General features: G+C 34.2%; 3 protein-coding genes across 4 annotated transcripts; 2 read left to right on the forward strand and 1 right to left on the reverse strand.

The window, feature by feature from the left end:
- The first annotated feature begins 610 nt into the window (after positions 1-610).
- Positions 611-8,937, forward strand: LOC116349219 (LIM domain-containing protein A-like). The gene is made up of 6 exons (XM_031780555.1): positions 611-863; positions 942-1,025; positions 6,205-6,482; positions 6,547-7,301; positions 7,589-7,936; positions 8,006-8,937. The coding sequence occupies exons 2-6, from the start codon at positions 1,005-1,007 to the stop codon at positions 8,317-8,319; spliced, it is 1,716 nt and encodes a 571-aa protein (XP_031636415.1). The 5' UTR covers positions 611-863; positions 942-1,004; the 3' UTR covers positions 8,320-8,937.
- Positions 8,938-10,645: 1,708 nt separating this feature from the next.
- Positions 10,646-13,675, forward strand: LOC116349229 (probable serine/threonine-protein kinase DDB_G0282963). Of its 2 annotated transcripts, none has more exons than XM_031780568.1 (4): positions 10,646-10,703; positions 11,055-11,223; positions 11,312-12,659; positions 12,755-13,675. In XM_031780568.1, exons 1-4 carry the CDS (start codon positions 10,671-10,673, stop codon positions 13,197-13,199), a joined length of 1,995 nt encoding a protein of 664 aa, XP_031636428.1. In that variant the 5' UTR covers positions 10,646-10,670; the 3' UTR covers positions 13,200-13,675. The 2 variants fall into 2 exon arrangements, with proteins under 2 accessions (XP_031636428.1, XP_031636429.1); XM_031780569.1 differs by having other exon boundaries at positions 11,312-12,599.
- Positions 13,676-13,871: 196 nt separating this feature from the next.
- On the reverse strand, positions 13,872-15,005 carry LOC116349230. The gene is made up of 3 exons (XM_031780570.1): positions 14,912-15,005; positions 14,812-14,835; positions 13,872-14,300 (listed from the first exon to the last, which is right to left on the reverse strand). Exons 1-3 carry the CDS (start codon positions 14,968-14,970, stop codon positions 14,081-14,083), a joined length of 303 nt encoding a protein of 100 aa, XP_031636430.1. The 5' UTR covers positions 14,971-15,005; the 3' UTR covers positions 13,872-14,080.
- Between the last annotated feature and the right edge of the window lie 2,183 nt (positions 15,006-17,188).

Below are 17,188 nucleotides of genomic sequence, written 5' to 3' on the forward strand. Positions count from 1 at the left end.
ATTTGTTTGAAATTAGTGTAATTAGAGATTGGTGCGGAAAGCAGCAAGAACGTGCATTGAATCGGAAAAATCACATCATTTACTTGGAATACCGTTTCTTCTACCGGTATCGTGCATCTGTTGAACGAACATCTTTCATATTTTTCAACGCAATCAAAGCTGACTTATCAAATTGACACACTTTCTTTTCGATTTATTAATGAAAATGCATACATCATGTTGATATGTTAATAAAAAAATGATTGAATTCATAGCAATAAAACAGTCCATACTCGATGTGCATTTGTATCGAACGATAATCGTGTTGAACAGATGCCAATCGTTATAGTTGCACTAACGTGCGCACAAACACACGCCACTTTCATAGTCATGTGATCGTCATAGCATGTCTTCATATCCACCAGCTCCGGTCAAATTCGTGTGCAGTTTTCCCAATGCGCCCGTAACATTTTGGTAACTTTTCTTCTTTCTCTCTCTCTTTTTTCGCCATGCAGCAGTCGCGCGACGGACCGTGCACCGACTGTGCGAAAAACATTTTTTTCTTTTCAAACAACTTCCCAGTTAATATAAAAGCTAAATTCATGACCCCCTATATTAGTAGTCTTACTACAGCAACTGGTTCCGTGACATCGTTGTCGTTAGCTTAGGCACTGTGTCGATACGAAAAAGCGAATGTAAAAAGTAAAACTGTTGTACGAACGAAGAAAAAAAACGGAAAGTTGGTGAAAATTCGAAAAGCGATTTGCTTCTAGTGTTGAATTGATTAAAATCATCCGATCGAGACAGCGAAAATATATACGCAATTGTGGAAACGTTTTTATCAGATTTTAGTGTAGGCAGAAGGAATAATACGCATTTTTATGGTTTGTTGTGTGCAAGTGAATTTCTGGTGGAGTATTCGAATTTAAAGTTTTCTTTTTTTATAAACACATTTTGAATAGATATCATTGTAAGCATCGTCTGAAAAAGTGCCAACTTAGTAAATAAAATCAATTTTTAGAAAGATGAAAAATCTTTATATTGCGGTGAGTTTATTTTAATCTATATTTTAATTTTCCATTTCACATAAACATCAATAGCTGATATGGATTGGTCCTGATAATTCATGTGCATATTGACCTCATTATTTTACCTTCAATGTCTAAATGAATTGACATTGTGAAGAAAGAATTTTCGTTTCGTCTCTCGATCTCAAACTGAGCTATGTCTTAATTCACCATTATTTAAGAATTCATGAAAAACATGAAGATCAACACCAACTGATGGTGCAATAGATCACTGAAATTGGCGCTGTCGTTGGTCCCATATGTAAAAAATTGTATGCAGGAAAAAAGTAGAATCGATGATGTAAGACCGTCTACCAAAGTCTTGACGCTGTGAAATATATTTTTTTGTCAAATCGTGTCTAAGTCATCATCTTTCATCCAGAAATGCCGTAGTAAATCAACCGTTGAATTTCTTGAAATTCCAAAACGTTTGCGTTTACGGTGTTGTGACATCCAAAATTGAGCATTTGGAATATTTGTTTTTGATGTGCACGAATAACTAATTTTCAACCTGAGCATTTTACATGTGAACTCATGTGTATTACTGTAAAACAATTGAGCTTACGCAGTCCAGTTACACATTTGGCAGATGAACCATTAAGTAATTTCGATGATTTCACATCGACATCAAAAAACGTAGTGTGTACCGACACTACGGAGAAAAAAACGATCATTTATCTTATTTTTTTGTAGTCTCAGTTGGATATTTGATCAAAAAGTGTAACAAATTGTCAACTTAAAGCATTTAAAATTTCATTTGTTTGCTTTTTAAGATTGCAATCGTTTGATCATTAATCTTTTCCTATAGTTCACCTCCACACTCACCATCATCTGTCAAATGGAATTTTTTTCTCTACTCCAATGGTAAACTAATTTATTTTCAATAAAAACAAATTTAGCGAGTGAAAAAGAAAAATAATGGAAAAAATTTCTCATCTGTGAAAATTGCCTGATTTATTTTATTTCTGTGCGTTTTCTTGTTATATGTTGAAAAACAAAAAGTTTCCATAAGTTTGATAATAAAATCTTCATCTGCATATAATGACAGCCATAAAAAAGGCATTTGAACATTCATCTTCTTTGTTACGATAACTTAATTACTCGAATGAAAAAAGTAAAAGGCAAAGACGCAAGTGCACAATTGATCATTAAATGTATGGCAATCGCCCACAGAGGTTTGCTGAACCATTTCCGATGCTATGGATTCATCTCTCACAGCATTTATTTACATAATTGTCACTTTCATAAAACAACATCGATTATTTGCGGAGCTTATAATTTAAATTGAAGTTTATCAAGATATGAACGGCATTATGTCATTTAAGAGCATCACAAGACCGGTTTGCCGACACTTTTGGCAAACATTGATCATTTTCAGATTAAAACGGATTATTCTTCTAAAAATATTCGATTGTCCGTAACAGTTTGCTAAAATGGCAAAGGAAAACTTCGACATAAATTGCGACTGCATCAAATGAAAAAAGAAGAAATGCTTCCTTGTCGTATTTCAAATGAAAAGTAGTCTTTCTTTCTTTTTCTTCTACTGCAACTTTTAGTTACATTATCCACATCAGAGATTAGTGTCTAGCGCAATTTTTTATGAGAGATTTGTTTATTGCGTAACACATTCGCTTCTCAGACCGTATATGGCTTTCGCGGTCAGGAAATAAAAATCGGTTCACCATTTGCACTACATTCATACTTGTTTTGCCACTTTTAGTGAGATTTTTTTCTTCTTCTCTTCTATCCACTTTTATCTCGAACCCAATAAAAGTACCAAGTGGCAACTGTTTGTGTTTATCGAACGAATTTCCACGGCTGGTCTTTCTTTTTCTGCTGCATTTGCAATTTGCATCACCAAATGCTGATTAGCTCCACTTTAACACACTATAAATCCAACGATCTTTATCCATCGAAGATTTGCTGTTTGTCTTCACGTTTCACATTTGGTTTCCAAAGCAGTTTTTTCTTCTTATAATATACATTGTTGCACAAACTACAATTAAGTTGATATCGGTACTCATCAAGCAACTTCACACAGAATCATTATGACGTGTATGCTCATTTCAATAGCAACGTCACTTGTCTTTGGTACTGTTTCTGGTATTTGATTTCAATGAATGAGATAATTTTATTGCATTTCGTCGAGAATAAATAAAAAAACAAACACATTAACGGCGCTGGATTCGAATTCGATCGGTGTGCACTTCAAAAAAGTTCACGGCAAAAAGTCAAGCAATAAAATGAAAGTCTTTCTTGTTAACATGTTTTTCTTCTAACTAAATTAATTAGATGAAACATGAAAAATGTCAGAGAGAAAAAAGAGCAAAAAAAAAAAAAAAAAAAAATTTACTAAACAATTGAAACTGGGCATATCTCATACGCTAGAGTGAATTTTCCTTCTTTCTCTTTAAACAAATTCAACTTATCAAGTGACTACATTTAGTGTACAGAGCATGCGATGTCAGTTCAATGCAAAGAATTATTGTAGCGGAAGTACGCGCACGAGTTTATTCAATATAGCTACCATGGAAATACTTCACCAAAACAAATAATGTTCACGAGATAAACATGAACAAAAGCTAAATGATTTGCAATAACATTTACAAAGATAGTGAAAACGATTGGTAGATCGCCTACCGCTTTTTTTGTATTCAGCAAGTTAATATGGACAAATGAGCAAAGGAAAAAAAATATTTCGAAACTGTATAACCGGCGATGTTTGTCGTCACATTTTTCTTTTCATCGCTCACTGCTCAGAAATACACTGTTAACAAGGTAAATCGATTAAATAATTGACTTGCGCGCAACAAATCGTTTATCTTCTCCTTTATTATTTTACAAAATATATCACGAGATGAAACGTGCTATTGTATAACGTCCAATGCAACGTGTATCATTGTTTTCGTAAAAAACCGAATTGAAAAAAAAGAAATGCGACTCTTACATCATCCGGCGGGAGATGAACGTTTTTCTTTACATCACAATAGATTAATGACAGTCGTCAATGCAGACAGTGTCTGAACGGAAATATTGAATGTATGTGGTAAGAGTTCAAATGCTCACGTTTCGGCATTAAGATCGGTCGTGCTTGATTTTTTTAGATTTTTTTGTTTACGTTTTCTTCAATTGAACCTTAAAAAAACAATTTGCTTAGTAATTGAGCCCATGAAAAATGACCGAAAAGACCATCATTTGTCGCACGAATTCTCAGTGATCAAACGCAAACATGACGGTCCATTGTATATGCATTGCATTGTTCACGCAAATTGTTTTATTTTTTCGATTTGGTTTTTCTTCGGTATTTTTCCAAGTGTTGAATCATCAAAACCATTTTTTGAATCACCATAACGTGTTCGCTTCATATCTGTTGGATTTTTCCATTGCCCGTATTTCATAATGTCATGAAAATGTCTTGAATATTCTATTTCACACAATAGCCCGAAGCACTTGTGTGTTGGTTTTGTTTTACACTTGAACGCACCTTTTCTATCGAAAATGTGTTTGAAGTACAATGTTAATTTGGCTTAGAATTTCTATTAAATGAACGCAATCAAAGCCATGAACACGCTAGCTTTTAGTTTTGGTCATGGTATTATGATGATTGTGCGAATTCTGTTCACTTCATTGAACATTGCAAATTAATGTGTCAAGATATAATTCTTCCGCGCTAAATGCATACACACTGGCTGGATGTGCTTCACCGCTGCAATATTCGATTACAAAATCGATGCAACTTCAAATCAAAAAGTCATATTGATTATAGCAGCTAACGAGCATTATTTAATTATTTTAATTTTATGATCGCAGTGCGCTATGACTTATTTCCGGTATATTGGCACACAAACAATCGTCGGAACGAAAGAGTCGTGATGGCATATATGTACGCGTGATTAATGTTGAATGTGCGAGAAAAGAAGAAAAAAAACAAGATACCAGTTACCCATTTGGCAAAGACCACAATTTTGATCACACTTATGATGATGATTCGAGAAAGTGCAACGTATGCACGTATCGAGGTGCACTGTACACTCATCGAATTGCGTTCGCTATCATATTTCCCATTTAATCTGTACATATGAAAAGCAACAACATTGAGAAAATGGCATTTTCAACGATTTCGGGCCATGTATCTATTGGAGCTCTCGCTCACGATGATACGCAATTTATGCAATCGCACACATTGCACATTGATATTCACCATTGGTAATGCTCAACGCTCATTACAAGCGCACTAAAGTGAAATACCCGAGCGTACTAAATACATAATAAATTGTCTGCATACAGCAGCAAACGACGCAGATTCGATGCATCTATTAAATGATAGTGAGCTTTAAATGATGCCGATTCCTTCTTTCACTTTGCCGCATTACCGGTGATTGAGCAGCCTCTGTATGCCAATTTGCATACGATGTTGAACGTTCGCATTCAATGGCTTTACTTAATTTCGTTATTATTTGTTTTAGTCTTATGCTTCAATGTGACATTATTTAAGCGAAAACTATTTTATATATTTTGAACGTCAGCCGAAAAAAGAGAAACAAAAGCATCTTTGAAATCATACCGTACAAATTTATTAATTTGCCGATTTTTGTTGACAAGTGAATGCGGGATATTTGATGCTGTGTGCGAAATGTAAAGTAAAAATCACTGCGAATTATGAAATCACACAAAATTCGGAAAATGTAAGCGCATTAAATGTGACAACGATACATCAGGTTGTGACATCACGTAGCACAACATGTGTACGATCGCGCTTCGCAGATTGATGGCGTTGAAATGATCATTGTTGTCATCGTGTGAAACTAACAGTTAATAGATTCATTTTTGTATCACATTATGAATCTAACTGTCGGCACTGTATGAGTGCGCTGCTGATGTTTTCAAGCGGTGAAACTTTTGTTTTCCATTAATTATTTTACTTGTTTACTTAGGCGTGCTAATAAATTCGGTGAGAGCGATGTACAACGCGTTTCATTTTGTTTCACGTACAATCTTGAAGTTTTTTTTTCTTTCACCAATCTAATCTCGCAATCACGGCATTTTGTTATTTATTTTCACATTTTCATGTATCAGTCATTCTCTTTTCACTTCCGAACCATATGGATAAGTTGAACTTAGCAATCCCAATTTTCATATTTATGATTTCTTTTCTCAGGTTATCGTCGGTGTTTGCGTGTGGACGAATGTAATTGACTGCAAAACGCAACGTTTAAATTATCAAATTAAAAAAGCAACGACACATCTGAAACCGACCAAAGGACCGAAAAGTTTACTTGAAAACTTTAAAACTCTACCATCCGATGATTTTGAGTTCATCAAACAATTAGACAAACAATTCAATCGATTTGGTGACAATGTTAAAATTAAGCTACAAAAAGAGAATCGAACAACAACCGGTAAAAATATTAAACGAACTATTGACGGTAGCTTAGGGTGAGTTTTTGGTATTTTTGACAATCTTTTCATAAGTTAATGTCAATTCTCTCTCAATCCTCAGATATGGTTATCAAAAACCAAACGATCAACAAATGATGTACACATTTTCAAAGCCAAAATATGAAATTTATCCATACTCACAACACGATATAGCACCATCGCATCATTACCAAGAGCAACAACATCAACTGCACTACTTGAGAAATTATCCGATGGCATTGGTCGAAAGTGATCCCGATTATTTCCGCAAACAAACAACAAATGGCCACGCTTCGGTGGAAATACAGCCATCGCATTCATATGAAATTAAACAAAACGGACATGGATACAAAACCATTTTCAATGGAAATGGCGATGGACATTCACAGGATTATAGTGGCCACACTGATGAACCGGTGCCGGTGATTGTATTGCGTTATAATGGCCCATCCAAATATGCTTCACATTTGCAGGCGTTGTTGCAACAATATTTAGAAGCTCGCACTGCTCAATTCATTCAAGAGCAGGAATCTCACGGCGTTGACGATTCGCAACAAATTCATGATCAGGAACAACATGTACATGGATATGGAGCATTGCCAGTATTACCGTACGGTCAACAAGCAGCATACGTGCCAGCGCACAGTCTACAAATGTTTATTCAACCAGTGCAACCAATTCAACCGTTCTATTCCCAACCACTCTCAAATCCTTACGCAAATGCACACATTGCGCAGCCAATTGATATCGGAGCCGATCATGTTGTAGCTACACCAGCTCCGGCCAATTACTACACTCAATCTGCTCATTCAGATGAAACGTCCGATCAACATTCAGGTAAAATCATGTTAATTTTCATTCAGTGTGCACTATAGCGACTTCTATGGAAACAGCCGAATGATCGATATTAAATCGATATTTGGGTTAATAAAAAGCGAGAAATTATTTTGCATGAAAAATCATAAAACTATTCCACGGCCACAATTTCGGTTGACACGTTTTTTTAGGTTTATATGTTTTCACTGCTGATTTCTATTGTTTTAATTCGCATATATAAAATGCACGAAAACCCATTTAAGTGTAACCAAAATTAGTAATTAATATATTCATTGTATAAATATTAGGTGTTGTACATCCAACTGCATATGAATATCATAATGTGCATGAAGAGCATCAACAGCAACACAGCGTGCATGATACGCACTCCAACGAAGAAGTTATTTATGGTCAGCCACATCAAGAGTCAGTATCGCAACATGATGGACTCTTAACCACCGAGAATTTCCCAGACGATAAGCATACGCAGGTGTTTTTCAAATCGTCGACTCAATCACCATACCATTCCGATGATCATTATTCGCAACCGATTTCACAACAATATTTACCCCAAACATACCGAGCACCATTAGTATATCACAAATATGAAGAAGAAAGTTATTATCCACAAGGAGATCAAGGTGACAGTTACTCTGGTCAGTATATATTTTATACAGTATTCGAATTGTTTATTGAATTAATTGTGGTTTGTGTTTATCGCACAGGTTACGATGAAAATGCTCAGCCAATTGTGGCATCAACACCGTACGCAAATACCGTTGCCATTACACAACGTCCAGCAATTTTACCACATAATTATCATGCACAAGTGGCACAAACGGACCATTATAACAATGGCTACGACTATTCAACGGAATCAACCGAGGATAATAATTTGTATAAGCGAAGCTCAAACAGAAAACGACAATCGTCTCAAAATCGTGAAGATCAAATGAAAAAATTCAAACGATTAGCAAATCGAATGAAATCACGAATGACCGCTGCCAAGCAAAGCAATCCTGAACAAGTCCAAGTGTAAATGATTTTTGCCATGTTTTCTTAATACAGAGGAAAAAAAAATATATGCACACCAATGAATTCGGAGTGCGGTCAGTTTTTGAAGGAACTGAGTCGTTTCGACTTTATTTTTATCATTTGAAAAAGAAATCTCATCTATAAGACAATTTAATGAATTACAAGATTATTTTACCGTACAACAAGTACATACTGCGAAACCAATTCAAATCAAATCGAGTAATTTGAAAATAACACAATTAGTTAATTTGTAGAAAGGTTTTTTTTCTTTTTCTTCTTCTTTTTTTTCAAATGAAAATCCCATTCGAAAACTTGTAATTTATTTATTCAATTTTTTTCTACTGTTCCGTGGCTTGCTTTCCATAATTATTGCGTTTGTGTATTATAGGAAAAAATATATATAAATTGTACGATTGCCAAGATAATTTACATAGGGTCAACGATGAATGAACATAGTATCCACACGTTCAGATCACCGCTTAACTTAAGAATTAACGTTAAATGTCGAGTTTAAGTTCACTTTAAATGTAAGCTGGCTGTATTTTGGTTGAAAAACAAAACAAAAACAAAAATGTTGTAATTTTTTCTACAAACAAATAAAAAAAAGAATCATTTAATCGAACCGCAGGCCATTTTAGTCAGTTTTAATTTGGATGAAAAATGAAACGCTTTCGATTTGAAAAGCGTAAAAAAAGAGTTCCGAACGCTATTGCCATTTTAGCTCTAAATTGTGAAACTTTGTTGCCTTTTGTTGAAGAATGCGAAGTGTATCGCACAAAATGGGAAGAGGTATCGTATAAATTGAAATCGAAATAAGAAAAGAAAAATGACGCTCGCCATAAAATCCATATTCATTTCCGCAGTTGTAGATTAATTTCATTCTCATATGCACATGATTACCCTTGAAAGGTAGGAGAGGTAGGAAACAGAATCGTCGATTGTCTACGTTTTCATTTTTTTTAAATCGTTTTTATTGCTGCAACAGCGATTTTCCAAAGAATTTCATGAATAAATCATCGAAAAAAAGCACTTTTTTCTCTTCATCAAATTGTGTGTACGTTTCTTTCTGCTTCTTCTTCTCTATTTCATGCGTAAACCAAACGACGTAATCTACTGAGATTTTAATTGCTGCCAATTCACACATTTAACCGAAAAGGGAAATCTTCAATTTACGTGCACGAAGGGAAATTCGAATCACAATGAAAAAGAAAGAAAAATGCGTTTCTGTCCGTGAATTTCGACGAAGTCATTCGAAATGTAATCTAAATTCAATAATAAAACACGGCTTCGCGAAAACGAAGCCATAATGCAATGCGTATGTGTAAAATCGCACACAAACACCCTCAAACAAACCGTCGAATTAGCCGTTACGCGCGTGCAATCAAACAAGAAAATTATCATTATTTTCTAGTTACAGTTTAATCGAAGCAGATATGAATAAGAAAATTGATGCACAAACCAATGTGCTATACCTCAAATGAAAGACATATTTGGCGCGAAATAAGAAGAAGATGAAACAAACGAGAGAAAAAAAAAAACAGACAAGCAATAACAACAAGAACCATCAACAAATTCATGCCATGCTCTATGGCCATTGTTTATCCAAACTCATGATGTATTTGCTTTGCGAGAGATTTGTTTTTGATTTCTATTCGAGTGTGTTCATTTTTTGTTGTTGTTGTTGTTGTTGTTGCTACTGTTTCTCTCTTCGTTCGTGAAACAATGCATTTAATTCATTTAATTTGATGCGTATTGCTGTTCACATTGCTTGCATACTTGTTTATTGTTCATCGATCTCGGTACGGTTCGATGCTATTGAAATGGGTACCTCGAAGGCGAACGCGTTTTGTGATGAAGAGAAAAAAAAACACCATATACACTAAATTCACCAATAAAATCCATTACGCTCGAAATGCCCCGAACTTAGCCAGCACAACTGCGAGAAGAAAAAACAATCGCACTTTTCGAATGCGCCACGAAGAATAAAGAAAACTATACAAATACATATACACACACCCGCACCAAAGATGGAAAATTCAGATCTATTCAGTGCACTACCGTTATACACCATCCAGTGCGAGGTATTGCACGATCGCATTACACGGCATTGAAATTGGAATGAATAATCCATAAATAAGTGAAGACGACGCTGTGTGTGTGTGCGTGCGTGCATTCGAAACTAATCGGAAAGAAGAAGCAAAAAAAAAACGATAACGAATAGTGAACGTGTAAATCAGAGCAAAAGCAGATGAGTTGCTAAGTAATTTTCAAGCTGCCAAAAATTGTTCCTATAAAAGCGAAGAGAAATTACTGCGTTGGATTCATTTGGTGTTTAGAAATCGTGGAAGCAATAATATGATACGTTATAAGTTTTTATTATTTTTAATTGTAAGTATGTACACGAATTTTATAGAAAGTGCTGACGAAGTGAACTGGATTTGCATTCGAAAGAGGATCGGCCACACAAGGATTAGGCTTCCTTTTCACAAAATGCAAAGTGGTTAAAAATGAACAATTTTACAATTCACTTTTAAATGAGATGTTGGAAAAATTGGATTTTTATGGAATGAATCAAGTGATTTACTCTTCAAAGTGAACAAAAAATATTTGATTATTTGGTGTTTCAAGTGTTGAATGATACAAAAAAAAATAATGGAATTTACAACTTGAATATACAATTGATTTTGTGTTTTGTGAATGAAATTTTTGATTATTATTTTTTTTCTTTAATTTACGCAGCTGTTACCCATATTAACAAAATCAAAAAATGTTCATCAAAATTATCCATCATCGTTGGAAGATGATGAAAATGCACCTCTGCCCTTTTTGGATCAAGTAGCACAAGCAAACACATGGAAATCACAAAATCGCGTTATATCGGCGACATACACGGGAGATCCACAAACAGGTAAATTACACTCCTGCCGTGTGCATTTCACAAGTGAACATTTTTCATATATTTGCTTTGTTAATTAATTTCAATGGTTTTGTGTTAGGTCGCGTTGATCATGCAAATCTGGTAATAAATGTGGTGCCACGCACAAGTGTAAAGCCAGCCGATGTTGATTTATATGCATCACACACTTTGGCCAATGCAAAAACTGCCGAAGAATATGTGAACAAAGCACTCGAAATGAAAACTAAATATGATCACACCACACCGTCTTCGTCTTTCGTAAAATATGACATATATGAAGCTGAAAAAACAAAATTGGTTCCAGTCGTATCTACACCGAGCCACGTGACCGAACCAATGTCGCACAAAGAAGATGTGTCTGACATGACCAAATCGGCCAGTGATTTTTCGGAATATTCACTTGACCACCCGCAAGAATATGTGCATCAAACAACAACTACAACGTACAAACATCCAGCACTATCCACACAATTCAAAGATTTAGATTCGTCAAATTCCGATTACAATCACAATTACAATTACTTATCGTCTATTGCACATCACAATTATGATCCGTATGATTCGATAAAGCATATAAATCACGATAATCGAAATAATATGGATGATGTTATGCGTAAATTGGCCGGTTATCCAAGCAAAGAGGATATGATAAAGTACATTGAAAGAGCTGTTAAAAAATATCTCAGAGAATTCGATTTAGCTGGAAGATTGACATCATCACCATCATCACCATTGAGTGGATCGTCAAGCGCACAGGCTGAAATTAAGACTTACTATCGATTTCCATCATCGACAACAGCAAGCCCAATTGAATCGACAAAACTCTACAATGCTGGAATTCATTCGGAATTTTTCAAACCAACAAAAGGAAGCTCATCAAAACCATCTTATTCCACAATAAAACCATTCACATTTGATTACTCGCCGGAAGGTGTTGATTTAACAATTCCAAGCAAAAAACGACCAAAACCACTTGATTTATCAGCACTTGATGTGGGACAGTCATGGTCACATCCACCGTCAGCACACGCCTCTGAACCAGTTGTCACATACCGCAAAAAGAAGAAACCAAAGATTCACATGAATTCACAAACCTATCAAGACATTAATTCACTTCCATATTTACCGAATCGAGGACTGATCTACGATGAATATAGCCCATTTTCAACGGCAACTTCAATCATCGATCATCCGAGCGGCAACAGTCACTATTCATCGCATAAGGACCATCCGGTTGGAGCATCAATTTCGTTCGGTGGTCATTCACATGAATCAAAACGTCATCGTCATCATGGTCACGGTCATCATCACAGCTCACATTCGCATCATCACGATCACGACGAGAAATCGAATTTCGTACCATCAATGCAAGTAGTGAACGGCATACCTGTAACAAATCCATATAAATTCAATATGGAAACATTAAAGTAGATGATTAGTTTTTGACCTGAAAATTAAGAAAAAAAATATTTAAATTACTCACATTTCGCCTTTTTATTTTCTTTTTATTCATCTTTTTTAGTGACATATTTGATGGTGGCGCGGAAAAGAATAAATTTTCATTCACCGATGATTTTGGTCCGTCCACAGGCGCAATTTGGAATCCATATAACATTGATTTAAACACTCTCACCAGAGACAGCAGTGGCAGCGGTAGCAGTTCAACTTATGCGTTCGACAGTTACAATCCAAAATTCAACAATAATCCAGAAGATACATTTTTCGATCAATATCGATTTGGTGTGTCTGATTGGGACACAGATGGATATCCATCACGTCAACGTGGAACAATCGGTTCGGATATGTTCACAAGTGGCACAGCGCAACGTTCGAAAAAAGTCCCATCACCAAATAGCAAACGAGCTGTTACAAAACTCATTCCAAAACCAAAGCAAAGGGCCCCAAAACGAATTACACAAAGCAAAGAGCCCGATAGAGATTTAATGCCACCACCAGCTAAAATTTAATTCACATTAATTTATCACGAATGTAATTTAATACCAAAGATTGTAGTAGAGTTTATATGTGTTTCTGTAACGAACACATATCGTTTATAATGTTCAGGATTTTCATTTTGATTGAATACAATCGATTGAAATTGAATCGATACTTCAATGTCAGTGCAGATTGTAAACTGATGCAACGAAAATTCCATGTCTGTAAAACAAAAGTGAAAAAGCACAATGAACGAAAACTTGCCATTTTTTATACATTTCTATTTAGTGCTGAATTTTCATGGCTCATTACTTGCGGACACTCATGTTTATAATATAACATTCGCTATGATTCTATTCGAATTTATTGACGTGAATTCTCTACTTGAAATTCGATTTAAAAAAAAATACATTCAAAAGTTTTCATTGTGCTTTTGATCTATTGATGCAGAACCCATCATTTTTGCTAGGACGACAAACTAATTAGATCATATTCGATAAAAAAAAACGTATTTAAAATGATATGATAATTTAATTTTCGTCAATATTGTACAGAATTTTAGAGTGATGTAAGAATTAATGAATTACATAGGTTTTAGAAGTAAATAAAATAAAATTAAAAACGAATCTATGGATAGAAAAAAACTATTTTTTTTAAATTCGGACGAGAACAATACGGATAGTACGCACCGAGAGAAAGGAAAATATTTTTTCTATGTACTTTATTGAATGTTTTCTGGTTTTTATGATTATTTTATTGGTTTTGGTGAGAAATACTAAAACAAATTTACGTATATTAATTGAGAGTTTTAATTTTGGTTTAGATTTTTTGCTCCTCTGATTATAATTATTTTACCACCTCCTGGAAATTGCTACTGTCGTCAATTATGTATGTTATCGCCCTTCCCCATGAATTATGTGGTCTTGAAATTAAAAATATTGTATCTTTTGGAAAAATTATCCGAAGATCTTTCTCCATTTAGATAAGCTTTTGCATCTTCTTCAGAAATTTCTCCACGTTGTACTGCTGCATTAATTCTAGAAATTACTTTTTCTGATAAATCTGGTAACCCTCCTGATCCTGATCCTGATCCTGCTCCTGATCCCGATTCTTTTTTCGGTGCATTCTTATCTCTACCAATGTGATTAAAATATTTTTGATCATTGAATTCGAGTCAACAAATATGTACTTTGATTACAGAAATACTGAAGATTACAGAATAGCAAATTAATTTACGTTTATTACACGCACAATGTGAATGAACAGTTGAACACCGCTGTACGAATTATTATTTTTAATCTAACACACTTTGCTGAACTAAAGTCAGTACAATTAACAATAAATTTATCGCAATCAATTTGCTATTCGGCTTTTATTCTGAAGTTACGATATTGGTGAAAAGCATATGGTTTGAATTAACGGACTCCGAAACACAAACAAAGTTTCATTGCTTTCTTTTAAAAATAGGCTTTCATTTTATATTCAAAATAATGCTCCAACATAAAACCAACTTCACGTGAAAATGTGGAATTTTGTATAAATTACAAAACATTACTAATGTTGCAGTATTATTTTGAACCAAATAACAAATATGTCTTATTCATATGTATTTTAGTCTAAAAGAAGTTTTTTTAATGAACATACTTTCTACTGCCGGCATCAGCTGGCCTGTAAAATATAATTTGGTCGAATTAAACAAGTAATGGTTTTGAATAAAGTTTGCTTCCTATGAATGAAAACTTACAAAGTTTCAACCACCAAAACGATGAGAGCAACTACAAAGATGTAACGAAATAATATCATTTTGTCTGATTGCTTAATGTTTCTTGAGATTAAAACTCAAATTAAACTGACTTTTTTCAATTCTGACTCTATATATATAGCGAATTTGTACAAATTCTTCACTGAAAAAACATTTTGCACAAAACGTGTTTATAAAAAAATATTACGCATTTATAATGTTACGCATTTATAAGCAAATAAAGGCTACGCGGATTACACAGTATTGTTGTATGTGATATATTCGATACTTACTTATACTTTGTATGCTTAAAGATGTTGATTAAATAAAAAAAAAATATTGCAAATGTCTTCAACATGTTCATCAGAAAATTATAGATATTTTTTTTGCCTTTAGCAACAACTGCGTCAATATGAGAGACGAAATTCGATGTTAAATTCGGTTTAAATATTTGCAGTCCAAAATTTGTCGATCGTTGACGCCTATCGGAACGTAAATATTTCTCACGAAATAAATTCGCCAGAATAAGCGGAAATAATTCCCGCGGAATAATGAATAGAAGCCGTTGACGACTGTCGTTTGGCAAATTGTAAAGCAGCATTTGCTTTGCTGCAAACAAATTCCATGTGGGCGTTTAAGTCCAATTTACTCTCAAAAATTACTCACAATTCACGTATTTTACTTACTCGAACCACTGTTTGACTGTTCGGCGTGTATTTATTAAAGATTGGATTCCTTTTAGTGTAGAAATACATTATTTTGCAATTTGTCAAACTATTTTATCAAAAATAAGATTTAAAGCAAATGAAAAGTTAATTTGAATTTTTTACTCAATTTTTTCTATATTTTACTTTATCTATACATCTTTTTTTATATACATATCATTTTCAAAAAGGCACAATTGAAAGTTTCAATTAAACAACAAAAAAAGATGGCCAGTTTTTGGTTTGAGTTTATTCAAAAAGTATTTGTGTCCAAAAGTTTCTGTTAATTCAATCTACCTAAATAAAGCAAGGGTCTGGCCCTGCCGAACAAGCGAGGGCCACAAGAGGCCCTGCTCAATAAAGGGAAAAAACCAGGCAGTCGAGTGGCATCATAACACAACGGGCGTCTTGCAATAGGTTAAGAAATCTGAGCAACGAGGAACTACAGATATTACTGAGAAAAAGTAGACCTAGTATACTCCCCGTTCCAAATCCAATAATCCAATAATTCAATCTAATTTAATATGCCAAGTGAATCAATTACTCAACTTGTACGACCAATGTTTTCATTGTGATTTTTTCATCATCGAACTTTGGATGCAGAGTCCAACATTTTCGCTAGGAAAATGGATTTAATTTGCATCAATATTACAGAGAGTTTTAGAATGATGTAAGAATTAAAGACGAATCAATGGAATAAATTTTGTTTTTTCAATCAATATATTTTCATAGTATTGTCATTCCTGGTGAGTTTTTTGGTCTTGAAATTAATAATAATATTAATTTTCTCCAGATCGTTCTCCACTCAAATAAGCGGCTACATCTTCTGCTGTTATTTCTCCACGTCGTCTTCGTTCGTTCAAAATACGAAGTGTCGCACGAAGTTCATCTGATGTTGGAGGAGGATTTGCCGATCCTGATCCTGATTCCGATCCTTTTTTCGCTCCTTTTTTCGATCCATTCTTACCTCTAGCAAAGTGATTAAAAGATGTTTGGTCATTTACATTCGATTCATGAAATATGTACTTTGATTGCACATATGAATCGTTGCGGCGAAAGAGTAGCTCTTATTTTTCTCCAAATAATACTGCAACATAAAGTTTTTTATGAATAATTTATTTGTTGTATTACAACAAATAAACCGTGTGAAAAAAACTTCATGTTGCAGCATTATTTGGAGAAAAATAAGAGCTACTGTTTCGCCGCAACGATTCATATGCTCAAGACTGATGAATTCACGCGTATCGCACACAATATGAATAAAAAATCACACTGAACACCCAGTGTAACATTTATTATTGTTAATCGTCGATGAACAAGAGTGAATGTAATTAACAAAAAATATCGCATCCATGAATTTAAACATTTTAAAACATTTCAAACAATGACGGCATTGTTATGTTTAGCATGCATAGCGAAGAGATGCGGTAAATAGAGGCTACTTGCGAAACTATATATTTATATCTATTTCTATTGAATGGTTTCCTTACTTTCTTAAAAAGTGTCTTTTATTTTATTCGAAATAATACTGCAAGATGAGCTTTTTCCACGCGAATTTTTGTACAAATTATAAAAA

The sequence above is a fragment of the Contarinia nasturtii genome, unplaced genomic scaffold (assembly GCF_009176525.2).
Source record: "Contarinia nasturtii isolate CC-2019 unplaced genomic scaffold, AAFC_CNas_1.1 Cnas_scaffold_2806, whole genome shotgun sequence".
Lineage (NCBI taxonomy): Eukaryota > Metazoa > Arthropoda > Insecta > Diptera > Cecidomyiidae > Contarinia > Contarinia nasturtii.